General features: G+C 39.8%; 1 protein-coding gene across 1 annotated transcript in view; it reads right to left on the bottom strand.

Moving 5' to 3' along the window:
• Window positions 1-1,884: 1,884 nt before the first annotated feature.
• Window positions 1,885-19,258, bottom strand: part of ST18 (ST18, C2H2C-type zinc finger) — a 242,159-nt gene continuing 224,785 nt past the window's right edge. Inside the window, exons 15-23 of the mRNA XM_019474600.1 lie at window positions 16,469-16,531; window positions 15,612-15,680; window positions 10,600-10,662; window positions 10,424-10,504; window positions 9,160-9,381; window positions 6,974-7,062; window positions 5,375-5,478; window positions 2,912-3,055; window positions 1,885-2,098 (exon numbers count right to left, since the gene is read on the bottom strand). Coding sequence (XP_019330145.1) covers window positions 1,958-2,098; window positions 2,912-3,055; window positions 5,375-5,478; window positions 6,974-7,062; window positions 9,160-9,381; window positions 10,424-10,504; window positions 10,600-10,662; window positions 15,612-15,680; window positions 16,469-16,531 — 976 coding nt within the window. The 3' untranslated portion in view covers window positions 1,885-1,957. The remainder of the gene's footprint in view (window positions 2,099-2,911; window positions 3,056-5,374; window positions 5,479-6,973; window positions 7,063-9,159; window positions 9,382-10,423; window positions 10,505-10,599; window positions 10,663-15,611; window positions 15,681-16,468; window positions 16,532-19,258) is intronic.

Below are 19,258 nucleotides of genomic sequence, written 5' to 3'. Positions count from 1 at the left end.
TGTAATGAGTGAACTCATTTTGTATGCATTTAACAAGTATAACAAATGTTCACTTTTTGTTTTTTTAGCAAGAACAATAACTTTAATAGCAAATTTTTGTTTGGTGTCCTCCTATTTATATTAGACAGCACATATGGTAGCTTTTGAAAAATCGATTTAAAAATAAACACAGCTCCTAAGAACATACATTTTCCCCTGTCTAAACTAAGATCAGAGAGTTGAGTCAACCCTCAAACAAAAAGCAAGCCCCACCTAATGCAGAACAGTGACCACAGTGCATGAGAGTTGAATCACTTTTGAATAGTACTTTTGTGCAGGAACAGTAATAATATAATTGTATATGTCAAGCCTGTGAATGCCATCATATTCAATCTAAATATAAATGAGGCTAATAAAAATAAACACTTTCATTATAACACGGAAAAATTAAACACACGCTAGATCCATGTATACATTTACACTGAGGCACATATGCACATGAGGTGTGTGTGCATACAAAAAAGGCAGTTTAGCTGGTTGTTTATACCTTTTTCTTAAAAAAAATAAATATAAAAAAAACTTTTGAAACAATGCTTAATTACTTACAATCCCTGAAATAGACATTGCCTCTGTTATAGCAACCGCTACTTTCTGACGGATTCAGAAGTTCCGCACCCAGGCTAACCAGATACCGAGGCGCACGCCAGCACCTCCGCGCGAGCGCTCGTCTGTCCGCACCTCCGTCTGTCTGTATGCTCTGTAGCACTTGGTACCCTACCGAAAGACTGGTAACAAATTCAGTATCAACCTAGTCTTAGTGAATAAGGATGGGAGAAACCAGTCACGGTGTTGCTACCGTGCGTTCAAAGAGAAAAGCAACCACCGTTGCGCTGGAGTGGTATTGTTCCTCTCCAGACCGCTGCCTTCTCAGCTGCCGTTAAGTTCAAACCAGTATTAAATGCCATTTCAGGGGAGATGTGTTCGATTCATTATGTACAAAGCCTTCAGCTTGGGATGTGTTTGCGTTTTTCAAATCCAAATCCATAGCAATACCGGTCACTTGGTTAAAACCTCAACGTCTCGTACTAAAAAAGTACCAGTCCTATCACATTACCCTTCTTGTTTAGAGATAATTGTCATTTCCCTCCATGAGCTAAGTCTGAAAAAAACTGCAGTGGTAAAATAAATCTGAAGTTCTCTTGAAACATTTTAAATCATCATTCGCATAGGCTAAATCACACAGCCAAGTCAAGTGCTTTGCTGATTGCTATATTTCATTATTGCTAACGTATTCTTTAACACACTGTTTTCCAGCATACTGTGCTTTTAAGAGCCCAAGTTCCCCGCTAGTGGGCACCATTTATCTTCTCATTCCATGCATCTTCACATCTCATGTTACCGCAAACCCATTTCTGATACAAAGCCATTATAAAAAAGCAGGATGTGAGGAAAATAAAACTAGAACCACGGTTCAGTCATTTGTTACTTTCATAGGTTTTTTTTTTTCTTCCTGTACAAACCCAGCAAGTTATTTAATTTACAGTATAACTTTTCAGTCTATTTAAAATCCCATTGGAAAATAAATTAATAAACACATTTGTAAAAATATGGCAGGCTGCAAAAATGTTGTTAAAAGATAAAAAAAACAACTCTTTGATTAGAAATAAATAAAAAATATAAAAAATAGTCGCACACACTTTTTACATTCACTTTACAAAAACTGAGTGCAAAAGAAGAAAAAAAAAGGAATTGTACTGAAATAAATACAATATACTAACAGAGTGCATTGCTGTTAATACAAATAGTCTGTTGTGTTTTTATTCTATTTTTTGTGTCAGCTGGGAAAAAATTAGTGCAATGTTGCAATTGTAAATGCAGCATGGCAACCTACACCCCTTAGCAGTACATGAACTCCTAACAGATCCATCTGGAGTTTACTGCTGTTAAGTAATTTCTGTTGCCCAGCAGCTTTCACATCCTACACATGGATGCCCTTCACTGCCTGTTTGATACTTTCCAGCAGAGCTTTGCATTCGGGGGAATAGTCCCGTTCCAGATTGCTGTACATGTCTGTGAGTGTATTTACATATGCTTCGAAATTCTGCTCACTGATTGGCCCCTAAATGAAGACAAAACAGATTATAATTGTAGGAGAGAAAATTAAGGCCAAAAAAACCCCCAAACACCCAGCCCCAAAGCATGGAAAAGCAGCGATATGGCAACTGGGGAGAAGTCGTAAACAGGGCAGCCATCCAAATTAACGGAGGGGTTGTAGAAATGAAGGGAGTTGCATGCGCTGGGGGAACCACACACTCTCCAAGCAAGAAAAGGGGTTGGGGATATTATCGTCAGTGTAACTTGCTTTTTTATTGTGGCCTGTTTGGCTCTGGGATTGTGGCTGACGTCCCCGTAACTGTCCTCACCTAATCTCCCAGCGGCACTCTTGAGACTGGGAAAGGGGACTGTAACCCTGGAGACCCAAGCACCTTTGTGGATTTGGCCTGCGTTTGCAAGTAAGACATCAAGGACGTGGAGTTTTTCAAGAAGGTAGAGTTTTATTGGCTCCAGAAAAATCGCCTGTATGAAACAGGTTAAAGTTTTGACCTAGGAGCAGAGTAAATAAGGATTCTTGATGTGAAGTTTTCACTCTTTGTGCAGGGTGGACATTCAGATAGGGAGGGACGAGGGAAAGGCCTGTCCTGCACAGTGCGGTATAGCGCGGAGATACCAGGGCTGGCTCAGTCCTGGAAGCAACTGCGCCTGCTATCACACAGATTTCATGATCCAGCATCTCTGCAAAGTAAATTAGGCTAAAAGAGCTCTCTGCTAATGCAGCTCCAGTGCTCCTGCTGGTCCCTGAGCTTGCTCATCTCCTTCAAGTACTGGTAAAACAGTCTCAAAGAAGGTGCGAAGCTGCCGGCTGTGGTCTTACCATCTGTGGAAGCTGAATGTCAGCGAGGCTGGAGATGAGGGCTTGGCTTAAGCCAGCTAACTCCTTCAACAGGCTCTCGTTGTTCTGCTCTATGAGTTTGTTCTCTTCTTCTATTGTTTTCAAATTGCTCTCCATAGATGTGATCTAAAAGACACAGGCAGGCACAAACACACAGAAAGACCCTTGGCAGCGTTGCAACTGCAGTTTGAACCCAAAATGGCAGTCGTGATTATGAGAGGGGCCACGATGAATCTGAAACTCAGGTATGGGTTTTTTAGGATAGACATAACTTCTCCACAGAATATTCAGAGCAAGGAAGAGGTTGTATTCACTCTGAACTGATGGACTTTTCTGCTGGTTCACGGAGAAACCTTGTGGCAGCGAGACACTGGAGGGTGCCCCGCAGCGGGAGGAGGGAATTGAGCTCAGGGGGGAAGGTCAGTGTGGAGCTGGGATGGAGACTGTGGCCGCAGGGCTGGTGGAGGGAAGGAGAAAGGAGGCTGATGTTTACATTGCTGTCCTGCTCTTACAGCATTCCTGCTGATTGACCACAATAGCAAGGGCACGGGTATTAGCTGTTGTGCTACTTTCCTGCCCCGCTCCTGGGTGGAGGGTAGAGCTGTGGGCTGGCTGGGATTAGCGACAGGGCTGGCGCTGGAAACAATAAGAGAAAAATAGAGTGGAAAGGAAACTGAGTGGTTGAGCGCACAACAATCATCTCAAAGATGATCTCCGACCAACAGAATGGAAATGAGGGGTTTGGAAAGAGCAGGAAAAAGCATCCGAGGTAGCAAAATGGTATCTTTTTAGCGTGAGAGTGATGGGAATATACTCAGCTCTGAAGGCTTATATGTCAAAAGCAGTGCTGAAAAACCAAAGGCAGCAATGGCAGGGCCTGGTTCCCCGCTGCCCAGCTCCTCGCTCCACAGCGGGCAGCGGGGCAAGGCAGAACCAAGGGCTGCCACCCCTGTGCCTGGCCATGGCTCTGCAAGGCACAGAGTGATGGAGTCACGTCCACGGCTGTTCTGCCTACCCTCTCCTCGTTAGGATGCACACCTCTCCATTACTTAAATGTCTCTTGCTGTGGCCACTTTACTTCCCTTCCTCACACACCGTCACACATCAAAACTGTCCCCAGGGGGAGGAACCCCTTTTTGCCTGCCTGTGATTCACTACAACCTCTCCTCCGGAGCATGCTCGCAGCAGCCTAACACCTGGCCAGGCTAGATTAAAAGGAGATAGAGCAAGCCATGTAGGGGACTGCCATGTGCTGCTTCAGCTGTAGTTCAGTTCAGGCTTTGCTGGTCAGACTGCCTTCACCAGGGAGCAAGTCCGAGGAGAAGAAATCTGACTGCATAAATCGGGCAATACCTGTGCAAACAGTGCAGTGATCACCAGAGAGAACTGAAATAAATGTCCTGAGACACTGAACACCCCCCTGCCCCTCACTGCAGTGCAATTTGGGATGGATATCCCCACAACCTTTGCAGTGTGAAGCAGGATCATTTAGATCCAGCATAGGTGGCATAAACTTCACCCTTATTTAGACCATACACGCGGTGGTTATTACAAAACCAGCATGAATCAACACTATACATTCCAGTGTGGTACAAATACAGAGGGGTATGGTTACACTCAGTTTGTTTTAGATCAGTTTAGACTTATATTCAGTTCCCAGATCTCATTTAGGAACTTTTTTCTTAAACTCTTATTCCTAAAATAAGAGCAAACTTCTGCTCTTGCTTTTACCTAGTCTGCCCAGGTGAACTCCCAGGTGCATATAGGAGTCTCTGTAGCGATGAACGTATTCAGCTCGCTCCATAGAACCACTATCAGCGCCTTAAAGCCAATTTAACCTCTCCAGTATACAAAAGAATGAAAGAGAATGACTCTTTTCCATAGCTCCCGTCAAACTCATCTGCTACACAAATTAGCAAAAGGCATCCATTCTTCACCAGGTGTTGCCTGGAGGCAAAATTCAAACTATTTGAATAACTGACAGTGGGCGAACTGAACTAAGGAGATTTTCTTAGGTACACATAAGAACAAAGCCAACTCGCTGTGTGTGGTAAGAGGTAATATCCTCCCTAAAAACCGCAGTCATGGGATACTGCAAGGTTTGGTCAACAGAGGTTTGGTCAACAAAGGAAAATGAATGTTTTATTTGGTAAATATGGTTTTTCTGCTTGCCAAGTTTAGCTCCAAACTGCCCTGAATTTGTCATTCACCAGATCTTTAAGACAATACCCAGGAATCTGCTGCTTATTTACAGAAAACAAACAAATAAAGACTTGACAAAAAAGCATGTAGGATTTTGGTACTTTTAAGTGCCACCGAGTGATGGGAAAACAAGTGCACAGGAGACTAACTGTGTTTAAACATAGCATTTACATAACATTTAATTTATTTATTGTGTTTAAACACAGCATAAGAAAAGGTAAAACTTCCACGTCGATGTCATACCTGGGTTTGAAGTTTCATCATGTCAGCTTCAATTTTAAGATTGGATTCATTCAGTTCTTTTATTTCCTCATCCAAGTGCCTGATTTCTTCATCACTCTCAATACCTGCAAATAGTTAAAAATACCAATATCAGATTTAAAGTGTCCATATGTAAATGGATGTATGAGTAAGAAGCTGCATTACCTGTTACTGAACAAGAGGAAGACAACAAGCTTTTGATCAAATGATTGATCCTTAAATTGCCTCTTACTTTGCCTTTACTGTCACAATTGTTTTCTAGCCGTAAAACTTCTATATGAGCTGAAACATAGAAGGGGCTTTCTGCGTCGTTGTGTTTAACAATTCTTTTTTTCCAGTGCAACATGCAACTACAAGCTGGAGGGTACAGGAAGGAAAAATTGCCCAGAAAGAGGAAAGTTTATCATAAAACATGAGGGGGTATTTACAATGGGTTTTTTCATTTTAAAAGAAACGTAACAGCAACCCTTCGTTCTGCAGGGAACACCCCAGGGTAACATCTCCACTAGTATAACTGCTGACTTTAGTAAGCTCATCTGTACCTACTTCTGATCTTGCAAGAAGTTCTGTGGGGGCAAATCTCTATGCAGAATAACTTCAAGAAGCACAGCCTTATTTACATGTGATAAATAGTGAAATATAAATAACAGCAAAAGGGAAATTGTCAGGAAGCTAACAAGCATTACAGAAAAAAAAAAAAAGTAAGGAAGGCTTTTACATTCCCATGAGTTAGACAGCAAATAAAAAAACATCAGGTCTTTAATGAAAACCTTGTCCTGAAAAGTACTGAGCAGCTACAGCTGCTGGCAATACATGTCCCTCTTTCTGCTTAGTATCACTCTGAGACCAACTCTGCCTAGAGGTTTGTGCCACTCTTGTTACTGCTTTAAAACCTAAAACCCTGAATTGAGTCTACTGGGGAGCCAGCTTGGGAAATCTGTAAGCAGCAGTTGCTGCCCCAGTGAAAACATGGACACATGGAAGCAAACTCGTTTGCCCAACGTAACACAACTGTTTTGCTCAGCAGTTGGAGGCATAAAGACTAAGTACCCTGGATCCTGGCTCACTGCCCAATTTTCTAAAGCATGCTGTATAAGAAAGGAGACTCCTACATATTTCCCTCTATATCTATTTGTTAATTGTTCCTTTACACTTGGGTTAGCAAAATTGTTCAAGTACTGCACAGATACTAAACGATGTAGTATTCAAGTTAGGGAGAGGAGTAAATTTCTGCACATAACATTTATCCCTTCTTACCTTAGTCATCAGATAGCTAAGTCCTCCTGATCTGTAACTAATAATTTATTAGTAATAACAATATTGAAAACATCTCCAAATAAAAAAATAATGCTCTGAGACAAGATGAGAGCATACCCTCAAGGTTGAGTTATCACGATGTAAATGAGAATAATTTTATAATCTATCATGCAAAGATTTTTGTTATTCAAGATTTGTTATTGCTAGAGACAACTGAAAGGAGTGAGAATTAATGCCAGAATGGCATAAAGGGGCATAAGTATAAATGGGAGTCAGGGCCCTTCTATCCAAGTAAATGTCATCATCTTTTACAAATCTCCTTACCACCACTTGCTTTAAGCTTGATAGTCATTAATTCTTCCGAAATTTTGCCCTTTTTTATGGCTTGTGCATTCAGAGGACAACCAGACAGGCTGAAACGGATAGGAAAAAAAACATTAGCACCCACTTGAAAATGGCAACAATCCTTTCAGGCAATATTATCGTGCACTTGGACAGACCTCTGTACCTAAGGTCACATCAGTATCTCCATTATAGCATAGCTTCGGGGAATGACCTAACTCATAAAGAGCCATTTAACTGTATATTCCAGCTTGAAAATTGGCACAGAAATCTCAGCCTATAAGTAAACAACTCTTAAGCATATTTCAGAGTAATCAAAATAGCAGTGGCAGCTACTGTTAAGTTATGTGATGATACATTTACAGAATTCTTGAAGTTCCAACACACATAAATAAAAAAAAAATCTCTGTTGTTTTTATTGAGGGCTTGTTCTCCAGAGGAGAGGGGCAGTATGGTCCTTTAAAATGGCAAGTTTACTATACTAAAAAAAAATCAATGGGATGATTTCCACGGTGCACAACTATTGTATCATTTTGTTGATACATAATAATGATCAATACAATAATAACTCTGGATATACCCTATAGACTGTAATAGCTTTTTGAATGGTTCTATTAAATAGTCAGTTTGCTTTTTAACCACTGTTCACATTAAATTACATTTTGCTATTTCAAAGCTTACAATTTCATCAGCTGGTAATTATCTGAGGCTATTTTTATAGCCCACTAAAGGGCTAAGATGAATTGCACTGTCTTAATACTGTCTTTATAAATAACAAAGAAGAAATACCCATATGCTGAAGAACTGGCAGAAGGATTTGTATTCAGATGTAGCCAAGTAAGGAGTGAAGGAAAATTTTGTTCCATAGGAAAATGGTTGATTTTTGTGTGTGTGTAAAAATTAAAACCAAAAATCCTAACAGACACGGTGTTTCCACATGGGAAAAAAAAAAAAAAAAGCTTTTGCGGGTTAAAGTTAGCTTCGCACTGGCTTAGCCAAAAGCTGTACAGGGAAAGATGCTGGTTCTCCAGTTCTAAAATGCCGCTTAGTATCTCTGGCCAGAGCAGATAACTAACTGGAAGAATGTCTCAAAGCCATGGGTTACTTGTTAGGTTTCAAATGTCCTAGGAAAGGATATCATATCACAGAGCTATATTTACTACCTCATTTTAACTAACGAGATCTTGAGTGTGATCCAGCCTTATGTAGGACAGAAATCATCTGTAGTATGAGTTGCAACCAGCTAACATACAAATAACATTTATGTTATTTGCTTAATTAGCCCCAATTTACGGTAGTGTCCTAATGTAAAGACTTTAACATGGGATGTAGACCATAAAGTTAGGATAACACTGGACTCTGACTGAATTCGTTCAAGTCACCTTGGACATTCTTGTATTAGAGAAGTTGGTTCAGAGTGTTAGAAAGAAAGCAAAGAAGGTACAGAATATAGACTTAATTCCTATTGCAGACAGGAGACCAAACTTTGCCAGGTATTAATGCAGATTCTATGTCAGATTCTTTGAGTAATATTGATTGAATGTGGTCAAATTAGACTACTGTTTTCACAGTGATATATAAAATCGTAGTGTTTATTTTTACTGGTTATATGTGTGAGTCCTGCTTTGTAAGGATTGTTTTCTTTGTAGGGATTGTTTTCTTTCGAAGATTGTTATAACTTCAAACTTGTGTAATCCATATGAGTTCTACATGTTTACTTTTTTTGTGTGGTTCTAGCTATTTAAATACAAAATTTATGAAAACAGCTTTTCCACTGGTAGAAAGATGACATGAATGCAGCCATTGCTCTGGCTAAATCTTTTCTGGTGACATTTCAATAATATTTGCATTTTCTGTAAAAGATATAGAGGTACAACTCCATATTTGCCTGGGAAAGAACTGTACTAAATTTTAAACCATATAGAAACTGTGCTAATCTGAAGAAAAGACCTTGGAAAGTCACACTGCGATGGGAACATAGAAAAAGAGTAAAAAGTTGATCCCAACACACTGAAAGTTATTCTGACCCATGTTACTTCAGCTGCAATGTAAACTGTGTTGTTACTTAAAAGACTTCAGCACAATTTATTCAGACTGTAACCTCACATGTTGCCAATTCAACAGTAGAATGTTAAGGAAAAATAAAAAGAGAAAACACAAAGTTATACCTTCTGTGGGTGACAAAAACATTATTAACATGACCCAGCCCGTTGCAGCCTGGCAAAGGACAGTGTGGCAGCTCTTGTTTGTTCAGTTTCCAGGATAGTGAAGACCCATTGACGGGACTCTCCTTCTGTCTCTTGGCAGCCAAAGGACAACCAGAAGCAGTGCGATGAGAAGTGTATTTACCTGATATGTGACCTTGGCCATCACAGCCTATCACTGGACATCTACAGAAACACAGCAAAAGAACCCTCGTTTTCACTGGAGAGAGCAGGCGATGACAGTCTCAAGAAAGTCTGAGAAAATAATTCCAGCTGCCTGTGCTACTTTGCATTAACGGATGACGACTCGGTCCCTGGAGGCACACTGTACCTGAGCATCCAATTCGTGTGAAGCTGAGATATGGGGGTTCAGCTGATCTTAAGATTTGGCAATTTAAAATACAGTCATACAGCCTAAGAAACTAAAACATTCATTTGGATAGTGTTTTACCAGAAAAGAAAATTGAAATTCTATCACAGGCAATAAATCACACTTCTACAAGCGTATGGAAAGTCAACATTCTCTCTTCTCTATCTAGGTTTCTGGCATGAAGCAGAGGGTGGGTTCCTGTACCTGGAAAACTTGTTTCATCTTACTTGCAAAGAAAGGTTTGGGATTTTTTTGCACTGCTCTGTCAGTGTTATGCAGCCTCTCATATATCATTAACAAATATTAAGAACAACATTGTGTGCAACTAAATCTTCATATCTATATTCTGGCAGTTATCATTTACTGATTTTAATGGGATGTGTGTTCAAGTTAGGAATGTAGTGAATCTGTACTGAGTTTCCAGTTTTCACTTTAAGTGAAATTTTAATTTATTTATAGAGGAAAGACATGAGACATATATTTACGTTCTCTGGGACGTATTTTTAAGGTGCCACTCTGATTTAATTAGCTGACATGTAAGGTTTCACTACATGCAGAAATAATTTGTTTTGCTTCATTTTGCCAAATTTTCCAACCAAGTGGCACTTTCATAGCACTGTTTAAAATAATCGGACCAATGCAAGCAGATATAGCGATCCTTCCTCACTGTTCAAGCTCCAAGGTGATGGACTCCACCAGCTTCGCTAGAAGCAGAAACACTTGGTTCGGCTCCAGCTCTAGGCCATATCCTCATGTGGCTCAGATTAACTGGGGCATCTCCTATGATGCCTCAAGTCCTGAGCTCTTAAGGGGCTTTTTCCCCCTTCACTGGTGGTAGAGCTCTGCTTTTGTACTCACTTAAGTTCAGGGTCTTCTTTTTCTTCCTTGGTAGGAGTCACTTTGATGCCTCCTTTCCTGGCACGAGGACAACCAGATAAGCTGAAAGAAGCACACAGAATAAAAGCCACCTCTTTCTGCTGCTCCTTGCCGAGAACCCCGAGTGCTGCAGCCCCGTGCGATGGGGTGGTTTTTACCTTCTGTGGGATGCATAGTTCCCTGTCACGTGGCCAGAGCCGTCACAGCCAGGTGTCGGGCACCTATGGAATAATATAGGGAGCTTACAGAATATGGCTTCAAAGGTACACAGTAAATAACGTGTACATTCTACATTTTGTGTAGGGTGGAAGAAAGAACAGCAGAGCTTCCATTGAATAATTAAAACTAGTTCTTGCTGATTTTTGTTTTTAAAATGAGCAGTCTCCTTTCATATGTTTTTTTTTTTCTTTTATAACAGAGTTTTACTAAGGAATGTGAAATATATTGCATATGATGTGTAGATTTAATTAGTTGATAACACTGCACCAAACATTTTTCCTTGTACAGGATCAACATTACAAAAGAAAAAAAAGCAGCTTGATATAGATCTATTTGTAAATTTACCGTTATGTGTTTGTTTGTTATTCTTCTGGTGTTTTCAGGTACAGCTATAAATGAGCACTTTACCAGTATTTACAGAAGGGGAGATAGAAGGAGAGAGACAGTTTTTACTTTTGGGCATCAGTAAATGATAGCCAGAATTTGAATGTAATAATTTGTATATTCTAGCACTGTAAGCGTACAACAGGACCATATCTTTCTAGCACTAGATTCGGTTGGGTATTAAGCCTGGCAATTGGATTATGCTTATGTCTCATAGTTAAGGGGTTTCCGTGTGTGTGTGCAACAAACAAGCCTTTTCAAGTACGAGCGTTTAATGCTAAAACGTGCATACAATGAAAAGAAACAAACCTGCCTGTTACTGTGTTTTTGCCCGTGGTCTGGGAGGGTGGGCTTCTTGCTCGTTGGTTGTACATGAAGAATGTGCTCCAAAAGCCTACTGGAATCAGTAGGTCTTTCCACTGACTTCTGTGGGGTTTGGAGCAGGACCTTACTGGTAGCACCTTCCATCTCAGAAGTTCATACTTTTTTTTGTTTGTTTTTCATTTAAGGCTATTGTATTTCTTGTGGGGGTTTTTGTTTTGTTTCGGTTTGGTGGGGTTTTTTTAAGAGAAGAGAAACACACCTCAGCACATAAAGCAGCACAAAAAAAATATTTACCTTTAGAAGTTGTGCCAGCCATTTCTATGTTTCTGTATTATACAGCACAAAGTTCTTATGCTAAGCATCCCTAAAGGCCTTTTGAATGCTGTGATTTTTACAGAGAATCAGAATTACAGAAAGAGTTGTGCCAAGTAATCTTGTAATGAACCATTAAGGAAACTTGCATTGTTCAATACTCTCTTAAGGGTCTCAGTTGTTACTGAATCTTTCCTGAGGTGAGGAGATGGGTGATTTAATCTAGTCGTTGGTAGGCTGACATGGAAAACACCCACAAATATAATTGTAATATCACATCTGAGTGTGCAGGTGTATCTCTTCACAGAATATTTAAAACTATTTTTCTGCGAACAATTAATTTGTCAAAAATGTGATTTCTTTTGGATATGACCAAATTTATTCACTGATTCAAGTAGAATTCAGCAGATAATTTCAACTGAAGAAAGGGGAGACTTTTTTTTTTTTTTAAAGATAATGTCAAAACATTTCATGATGACATTTTCTGAACAAAATATTTTGGCAGAACGACATGCCTCACACTGACAGCGAAGGTAGAGGTGTGGGTTGCAGAGTGCCAGATATGCTCGACTGTGTAGAGCTAAATGTTGACCTGTCTGAGTGTGGACAAGGACTGAGCACAATGTCATGTGGAGCAGGCAGCAAGGGCAGATGTCTGGAGAGTGTGAATGCTTACAAGTAAATCCAGAACACCTGCCAAATACTATGGGTATTAATTTTGGCTACTTGTTTTATCAGATGATCACAGATGGAAGAGCTGTCCGCATAGACTTGACGTGGATTTTAATTCAGTAAGAGCTCTTTGTGGGAGACATTCAGGTTATTAAAGATTTGAGGCTGAGATATTACCAATACTGATGAAATTGTAAGATGATATTTCAGGTGGACTACTGACAAATTAGTAAGAAGCTTCACTAGCAAGACTCCTAAGCTTGACCACTGGGCTGGTTTTTCCAAATATTGGTTATATCTTTGTGAAATTCCACAATAGAAGATACACCAACAATGTATTGCCTTACAGTCAGTAATACTGTGGATCTTCATCAGCTTTTAACTGGCTGATGAGTTTGGACTGGTGCCCCAACTTAGGGAGTCATCCTGTTTTGGATTTCTGTGCGGAGCCAAGAAAATCAGATTTACACTGGAGGGCCAGAGGCCTCAGGAGCTCAAGCTAAAAGATGTCAACCCTCAAGTGGGTGTAGGTTACAGATTCTTTTACAATTCATCAAGTTTGTTTTCCAAGAACAAACCTCTCAGTGATTTCACACAGAAATTCTTATAACTGTGCGTTGAGTACCTGCTGTTTTTTTCCCTTCTCCAAGAGGGTTGCTTTATCTTTAGATAAATGAACTACAACTGCACGTAAAATTGATACACTGAGCTGCAGATCTAGGAGCATAGCTAGGTACTTCTACTCCCTGGAAAGCTCACAGGGATGGTTGGATATGAACTTTAGTTAAGGCAAACCCACAGAGGTCAGCTGAGAAAACTATTGACTGAAATATTTCATACTGCTTGTGGAATATGGATCAGTATCAATGTGTTTTGTGAAACCTATCTATAAGAACTGCTAGAATCTCTCCAAAAATTGACATATAACCACTGAAACAACTTGTCTAAGGATAGGACTGACTACCTATTCCTTAAAGTTTCTGAACTGTAAATAAATGTCTTTCTAAAGTACACTTTTAAAATTCTTTAAGGCTTGATAAGCAACTCTTTGGTGAAACAGGATAATCAGTCATAATTCTCCCTTATAGCTTTAAAATCTATGAGTTATCGGCAACTTTAGTATGTTTTAATTTGACCACCTTAGATTGCTCTGTGCAAACAAGAATCCTTAGATAAAAATTTCTTGAATCTGACTCAAAGGCTGACTTTCTGAACAGAATTTCCTTATTTCCAAACTGTAGATCACATGGAAGCCTCGTATCTTTGCTGGCTTAGAGTTTCATAATTAAAGCCAAAATCATATCTTGATTCTGGCAAATTAAACATGAATAACATTTGGAAAAAATACACAGCTTTTTCATATTCATGCCTAACTACATGAGGGTACTTTCGTGGCCTCATTCTATGAGCATTTATGCCCTCTGCTCACATAGCAATAGTAAAATTAACTATTGATATCACTGTACTATACCAGTGCAGGCACGATTGCAGTTTTTGGCATACGATTTCATTTAGCCAACGCTTATCAAAAGCAGAGGTTTGTTTAAAATTTCACCTGAACAATGTTTGCAGGAAGCTAAAATAAGGTGGTACATTTCTGGAAAATAATTTTATTTAGCCCTTTTTCCTTTTGCAAATTGTCTGTGAACAGATTTTGATTTTTTGCTCTTTTTCTAGTTAATTGAAATTAAATGCTAAGTGCGTTATGCAACATATTTCTGTCTGTGAAATGTTCATGAACTTTGACTTTGTCTTTCACAACTCACTTATTATACATGGCGTACAGTGTGCAGTTTGTCATTTAAGTCATATGCTGTTGCTCTTCTTTCCTTATGGCATGACCAAAACTCTAGAAGCTTTAGTGGAAAAATAACCATATTGGTATGCAAATTTCCTTATTCACACATGAATATGGGGGGGCTGCATGAGGAGCAACTATTCAAAATATTTGTGTGAGTGTCTATGTATGGCAGAAAGCCAACAAAAGCAGGGACAAATATATATGACTCAGCAAATGATTTCAAATTTGTCAGCATTTTCACAAGTCAGTTGCTTGCTTCTTGTGCTGCTCTTTTTAAAACAAACTAAAACTAAATTTTGTACCTCTGAGACTCCAAGATGGAAAAACTGAAGCATTGTGCCAGTGTGTCAGTTTACCTACCGGCTTTGAGAACTGCTTTGAACAGTTGCCCATATAAATGACCTTTCTTTGCCATTTTGCTGCATCTCCAGCAGGTTCAACTCCATAGCTACCATCAGTTCAGCATTTTTTTAATAGTTCAAGTTGTCGGACTAGAAGATGATACCACTAACATTTGATCTGAAGAAGCTAACTTGTGACTAAACACTGAGTCAAGCCTAAATGTAGTCACTCCTACTATTAATACCATTAGAACAGCATAATAGTGCCATGATCAGACTTTATTTTCTTCTCTCTGGACTAGGGATGAACCTAAAGGACAGAAAGGACAGTCACGGGATTCTCCCCTTTTTACACACATTCATGAGTTTTTCCAAGCCATCTATTATGGAATCCAATTTACAAGTTGCAGAGGCAAAGCTATGAAAGAACGCTAATTATCCTTTCCTCTTCCTCACATCCTTATTGACAAAGCCAATTCAATAACTAGATGACTGGTTGCCAGTGCCTCTCTTGACTACAGATTTTTGAAATATTCATATGTCCCTATACATCTGTCTATATAGCAGAGCCTGCACAGTCCTTTTGTAAGTGACATTTCATGGTGAGATTTATGCCAGCACAAAATCATATGACTTCATGTCTGCTTCAGTGACATTAAAATCATAGTATATGGTAGTGAATGATAAAAAAAAGATTTGCAGGAGTTCTGGTCTCATTTTTAGATTTATTCTAACTAGATTTATTTCTAACTAAATAATTCTAGTTCATTCTAACTGGATCAGACTGAGTTATTTGCCAGATCTGTATTATATGTTGGATATTTTCTATTTCTCTCTGATTCAGAAATACTGTGAGAGCAGCATCTCTCCTAGTGTTTACAATTTTTTCCCCCGGGTCCTGGTTAATTCATGAAAATGAAGGGGTACAAAAATGAAGAAAGACAAATGGAGAAAAGTAAACTCTATTTTACTCAAAAACTTTCAAACCAATTCACTTCAAATTTTGGACAAAGGTTTGACGTAACTCAGAGCAATTCAAATTAACAACTGCATTAATTAGGGAACATGTTGATCGAAGATAAATAACAATAACATTTCTGCTATTATCAATACTTACTTAAGCTCCTGAGAGTTAGCAGCCATAAGGGATTTTAATGTCTTGTCAGCTAATGGACACCCAGAAACACTGAAAAAAAATGATGTGAAATGTTTTACTAAAACATTTTTTTCTTAAAACAGCAACCTCCAGGCAATCTATGACTTAGAATGGGACAAAAGAGATCCTCAAATATTTGCTCTTGGCAAAGGAGGAGCAGCCAATATCAGGCTGTAGTTCTTAAATTACTGGAAAGATATACAGTCAAGGCCAAAGGTTTCTATGCCCCTGTAAAGCTTTGCATGGGGAGGCAGTGGTACACACAGTCCTTCCTTTATGTTGCCTGCATGAAGGGCAGGTAGAGCATCTGGTCAACATGGCTGGGAAAAGGCAGAAACTGCTTCCATCCTGCTCCCAAAAGGAAAGGCAGGAAATTATTGTTTCAACCCCTAGGTTAACAGTAGGCTATTTTGAGGAAAATATTTAGCATCCTCAGATTATGTTAGCAGATCTATGAATTTCAAAGCCATTCATAGAGATATCTGCAGAAACCTCATTAAAATCTCATGCACCAGCATCTGTACAGAGAGTGCTTGTACACTTAGGGAAATGAAAACTTTACTAAATGACTTATCTACAGGTCTCAGCTAAGACATGCTGCTACAGTAATAAGCATATGATGCTTAACTCCATCAGTCTATTGAGCCCAGACCTTCACAAAATGTAACAAAACCAGGAAACCTAGCCACATTTCTGTATGGATTATTTTCTGCAAATTACTTTTGAATACTTATCCATGGTTAGGATAAAAATATTCAAGGATGACAATAGCTAAAAGTAGCTCTATTTCCTGCTTTAGGCTTCCCATTGTTTCTTACCTGCGGTGTGAGGCATAGTTTCCCGTTACGTGACCACTACCATCACATCCTGGAGTTGGACAGCTATGCAAAGAAGATGCAATGAGAAATTAGAGTATGTATAATACACCACATAGCTCACCCTAGCCTGCAGTGAATTACGTAATGATCCTTAGGGCAATCACATTCATTATTATGCATCTCAACACTATCATGACACTACGTAAAACTCACAAAACTTACATGACACTTCTAGTTTTCAATTATTACTTGAAGCATAGATTAAAAAAAGTTTTCCTATTTCCACCATGCAAATGAGTCAAAACCTTATTTTTTTAATCTATATAATGTGAAACCACCATGCTTTGCATAGATTTTTTGGTTATGACTTGGGTTCTTAAAAGGACAGTTTCATTACTGGTACTGAATTTTGACAGCAATTCATAAAAGTTAGGGATGAAGTTTCTGATCTGACCTGTATAACACAGGCCAGAGAACCGTAATATTCAAAATAATTCCCTTGACTTCTGACTAAAACAAGGAATCTTCTTCAGAAACACATCCAATCTCTATTTGCTGACATAAGTGAAAAGAAAGAACAGAAAGCATGTCAAGCTCACACAGCTGAAGTTCAGAATGAGCACAAAAGTTTCCCAAGATGTTTCTCAGCTGAACTGGGAAGTGATACAAAGGTGGTTATCCTGGTTTCAACTGGGATACAGTTAATTTTCTTCCTAGTAGCTGGTACAGTGCTGTGTTTTGGATTTAGGAGGAGAACAATGTCGATAACACACCGATGTTTTAGTTGTTGCTAAGTAGTGCTTACATGAATCAAGGGAGTTTTCAGCTTCTCATGCTCTACCAACTGAGAAGGCTGGAGGTGCACAAGAAGCTGGGAGGGGGCACAGCCAGGACAGCTGACCCAAACTGGCCAAAGGGACATTCCATACCATGTGACGTCATGCTCAGAACATAAACTGGGGAAAGCTGGCCGGGGGGGCCGCTGCTCGGTGACTGGCTGGGCATCGGTTGGCAGGTGGTGAGCAACTGCATTGTGCATCACTTGCTTTGTATATTCTATTATTATTATTACTATTTTATTTTATTTTATTTCAATTATTAAACTGTTCTTATCTCAACCCACAAGTTTTCTCACTTTTACTCTTCCGATTCTCTCCCCCCCCCACTGGGGGGGGAGTGAGTGTGGGACTTAGTCACTGGCTGGGATTAAACCATGACAGTCCTTTTTGGCGCTCAACGTGGGGCTCAACGGGTTGGCATAATGACAGATCTGACCAGAGTGTGTTAAGGCAAATTTGTTATAAGCATTCATTATTAGGTTAATAGTCACTGGTCGCAATGTTGATTTATTTGCTCTTATAGTTGTTGTGCATGTTCTCAGAGTTATGTTACGTAACACCTTACTTGCTGTATATGTTCCCTGTTGTGCAGTTTATCACCTCTGGGGACAAGATTAAGGTTATTGTTTTGCTGTACTGTGTAACACTGGCTTATGATATGATAAAATGGCTGGTCATGAGACTAATCTGGTATTTGTACTCAGCATTGCTGTCAACTCAGTACTTCTGGAGCCATCTCTCTGAAACTATTAATAATTACACTTTGTATCTTTTCTCCTTGGAGAGCCAATTTATGGGGGAAACACCTTCCTTTACCTTTCCCTTCTCCTCCAGGCTAGGTACCTAGGAGAATATGATATGATAAAATGGCTGGTCATGAGACTAATCTGGTATTTGTACTCAGCATTGCTGTCAACTCAGTACTTCTGGAGCCATCTCTCTGAAACTATTAATAATTACACTTTGTATCTTTTCTCCTTGGAGAGCCAATTTATGGGGGAAACACCTTCCTTTACCTTTCCCTTCTCCTCCAGGCTAGGTACCTAGGAGAATTCTTGAGAATTATATCCTTGGAGAGCCAATTTATGGGGGAAACACCTTCCTTTACCTTTCCCTTCTCCTCCAGGCTAGGTACCTAGGAGAATTCTTGAGAATTTTGAATATCCTTGGGATGTTCAAACAGCATGTTCCTGTTGCTCCTGAATGTGTTTCAGGTCTTGTTTAAGGTTGAACAACTATTTAAGAATACCACCCAGAGATCTACCCCGAGGCTGGATAGTTATGAGTGACAGAGTGTGTGGGATAGCATGGACAAATACCTAGGAGAGTGGGCACCTCCAGTGTTTTGGAACTTCACCCCTCAACAAGTGCAGAATCTTGAAAAACTAGTAAAGTATTTGGAAAAAGTATGCTGTCACCCTGGCAATTCCAGAGAGACACAAATTACTGCAATGGGCTGGGGCCTGGCCCATGCGTACCCCTGTTCAACACCATTCAGGACCCTCAAGGGGAAGAGAAGGTCTCTGGATCTGATGACAAAACGACAGGCAACAGGCACTGTGGTTACTCCAACCTCTGTGACAGACACTCCGGCTACTCCAACCCCAATGACAGGCACTGCAGCTGAACCAGACAACCAACCCATGCTGGTATCAGTCACCCCGACCTCCAACCTCTGTGACAGACACTCCGGCTACTCCAACCCCAATGACAGGCACTGCAGCTGAACCAGACAACCAACCCATGCTGGTATCAGTCACCCCGATACACAAGAAGAAATCTTGGAAGCTGAAGTCAGCTCATTTAGTAAGGGATGATGAAAAAGCACCATCACGAACCACCCAATCCCTATCCCTGAGTGAGCTGCGAGATATGCGAAAAGATTTCAGCCGTGGTCCAGGTGAATACATTGTCACCTGTCTGCTCCGATGCTGGGATAATGGAGCCAGCA

Source organism: Aptenodytes forsteri, unplaced genomic scaffold, assembly GCF_000699145.1.
Source record: "Aptenodytes forsteri isolate BGI_AS27 unplaced genomic scaffold, ASM69914v1 Scaffold139, whole genome shotgun sequence".
Taxonomy (NCBI): domain Eukaryota; kingdom Metazoa; phylum Chordata; class Aves; order Sphenisciformes; family Spheniscidae; genus Aptenodytes; species Aptenodytes forsteri.
The sequence above is the reverse complement of the archived record's forward strand: the minus strand, read 5'-3'. Positions and strand labels throughout refer to the sequence as shown.